Source organism: Medicago sativa, chromosome 8 (genome assembly GCF_051527215.1).
Source record: "Medicago sativa cultivar Bolivia chromosome 8, Bolivia_mono, whole genome shotgun sequence".
In the NCBI taxonomy this organism is placed as follows: Eukaryota; Viridiplantae; Streptophyta; class Magnoliopsida; order Fabales; family Fabaceae; genus Medicago; species Medicago sativa.
In genome coordinates this window covers 60,686,136-60,688,114 of record NC_140756.1, presented here as the reverse complement: position 1 = coordinate 60,688,114, position 1,979 = coordinate 60,686,136, and the positions used below count along the sequence as shown (strand labels likewise).

At 32.6% G+C, this 1,979-nt stretch overlaps 1 protein-coding gene across 1 annotated transcript; it reads right to left on the bottom strand.

Moving 5' to 3' along the window:
• Positions 1–603: 603 nt before the first annotated feature.
• Positions 604–1,765, bottom strand: LOC146900145 (uncharacterized protein At5g65660-like). Its single transcript, XM_085731698.1, has 2 exons — positions 1,406–1,765; positions 604–1,126 (listed from the first exon to the last, which is right to left on the bottom strand). Exons 1-2 carry the CDS (start codon positions 1,622–1,624, stop codon positions 947–949), a joined length of 399 nt encoding a protein of 132 aa, XP_085587824.1. The 5' UTR covers positions 1,625–1,765; the 3' UTR covers positions 604–946.
• Between the last annotated feature and the right edge of the window lie 214 nt (positions 1,766–1,979).

Sequence of the window (1,979 nt, the reverse complement as noted above, 5' to 3'; positions counted from 1 at the left end):
GCCAAATTTTTTATTGGATTTTAGGACAATTGATTGTACAACTTTGTTCTATCTGGATGCTTTAGAACATAAAATCAATTATCAATTTATGTATTGTGTTAAGTAAAACAAAAAATTGCTATGTGATGCCAAATTTCTAAGATTATAAATCTATTATGTTATATTGTGAAACAAAAAAAAAAGTATGTACACATTAATTATTGCTTTTTTTATATTAGTTATTAAAATAACAACTCTTAATTTTGTTAATTTTACATTTTACTCACTTTAGAGGTTCAATTCAGTATGGTGTAGATGTAATTTCGTTTTTTCACCTTTGTTTCTTCAAATCACATAGATAATTATAAAGAAATTATCTATATCCGGTGTCAAAATATGGTGTAAATCCTTTTACGATCAAATAACATCACTTTATCCAATATCTGGCGGACACTATTGACAAACCTACCCCATCAAATCAAATGGGTAGCACGGAAGAGAAAGACAAATTGGAATTTTATTTCCAATAAACTAAAATTTAGCCATCATACAAAATACTAAAATCTAAAAATATTTTAAAGCACTCGTTAACTAGACCCAATAAAAACTAAAATTTAAAAACCATTTAGAACTGAAACTAAAATTTAGAAACCATTAAGATCTCTTTAATAGTTACATTACATACCAAAACACAAGGATTGAATAGAATGAAATGTAATGGCAATCAAAATCTACTAAAACCTTCTACCTAACCTATTCGGTTTTTTTTTTTTTTGCTCATTTTTTTTTTCAAGCTCTTCTAATTCTCATAACATGTTACCACCATTTTCTTCACAAAAAACATGTTACCACCATTTTTTACTCAAAAACAATTTCCTAGGAAAATGATAAAAACATAGATACATTGATACAACAAAACGGTGGCAACATATGATGAGAAGAGTTGTAACACAACACGACTAATTATTTACAAATACAAAGGAATCGGTAGTTGCGGTGGCTTTAGCGGTGGCGGCGGCTTCTCGACAGTCACAACAATGTTTTCCGGCCGTGATGGTTGACACGGACATGGCATCGCTATGAACTTTGGCACATCATCCCCTGGCATCATCACTGAAAAACTTTCTCCCCTGTTTTGCTTCAATTCCTAATCAATCCATGAAACAACATTAGAAACTATACTAACAAAAAAATTCACTTTAAATCCTCTGCATCAGTCACACTGGTGTAATATCAACTGCAGGGTTACTAATTTAGATTTAGTAAACTCTGCAGTATGTTATGTTACACCGTGTAACAAATGCAGAGGATAAAATTTATATTAGAACTCGTTCATTTAAATTCAATGACTATATTAGAAAAAAGTCTAAGAATAATGGAAGTGAAAACTAGTGTGAAAATTAAAAGGGTTATTTAATATACGTACGGTGGAGTAAAGTTTAGATTTATTTGATGAATGAGTTTGAGGGTCAGAATCTGAAAAAGATTGGCGTAAGGAACGAACTTTGTCCCAATGGTAGCAACAAGAGAGGATACCACTCAAGCTAAAAATGATGATCAAGAGAAGGGCAGTGCCCAAAGGGAAACCAAGGGACGGTCTAGATGCATCCACGTGGGAAGGTGTAAGATGATCTTGGCTCTCCATTGTGTTTTGTTTTTGTTGTTGTTATTGTTTTCTCTAGCTCCTCTTACACTCATGTGTTTGAGGAACACAAAGAAGGAAGGAAGGAAGGAAGGAAGGGAAGAATCACTTTTGGAATGTGAATTTGGAGGGTATAGTGTGTGTGTTTGTGTAGGTGGTGATGGTGAGGTATTTATATAGAGTATGGAAATGGAAAATTTGGAGAGAAATGGAAATGGGATTGGGTAGTTACGTGTAAAGATGGGATATTAAGTTGTTTACTATCTTATGTCATGTGAAGTCCTGCCCATAGTACGGAAATATTGTAGGGTCCATGTTTGGTATTTATTTTTCAATTTTGTATCGGTGATTGTTGAAA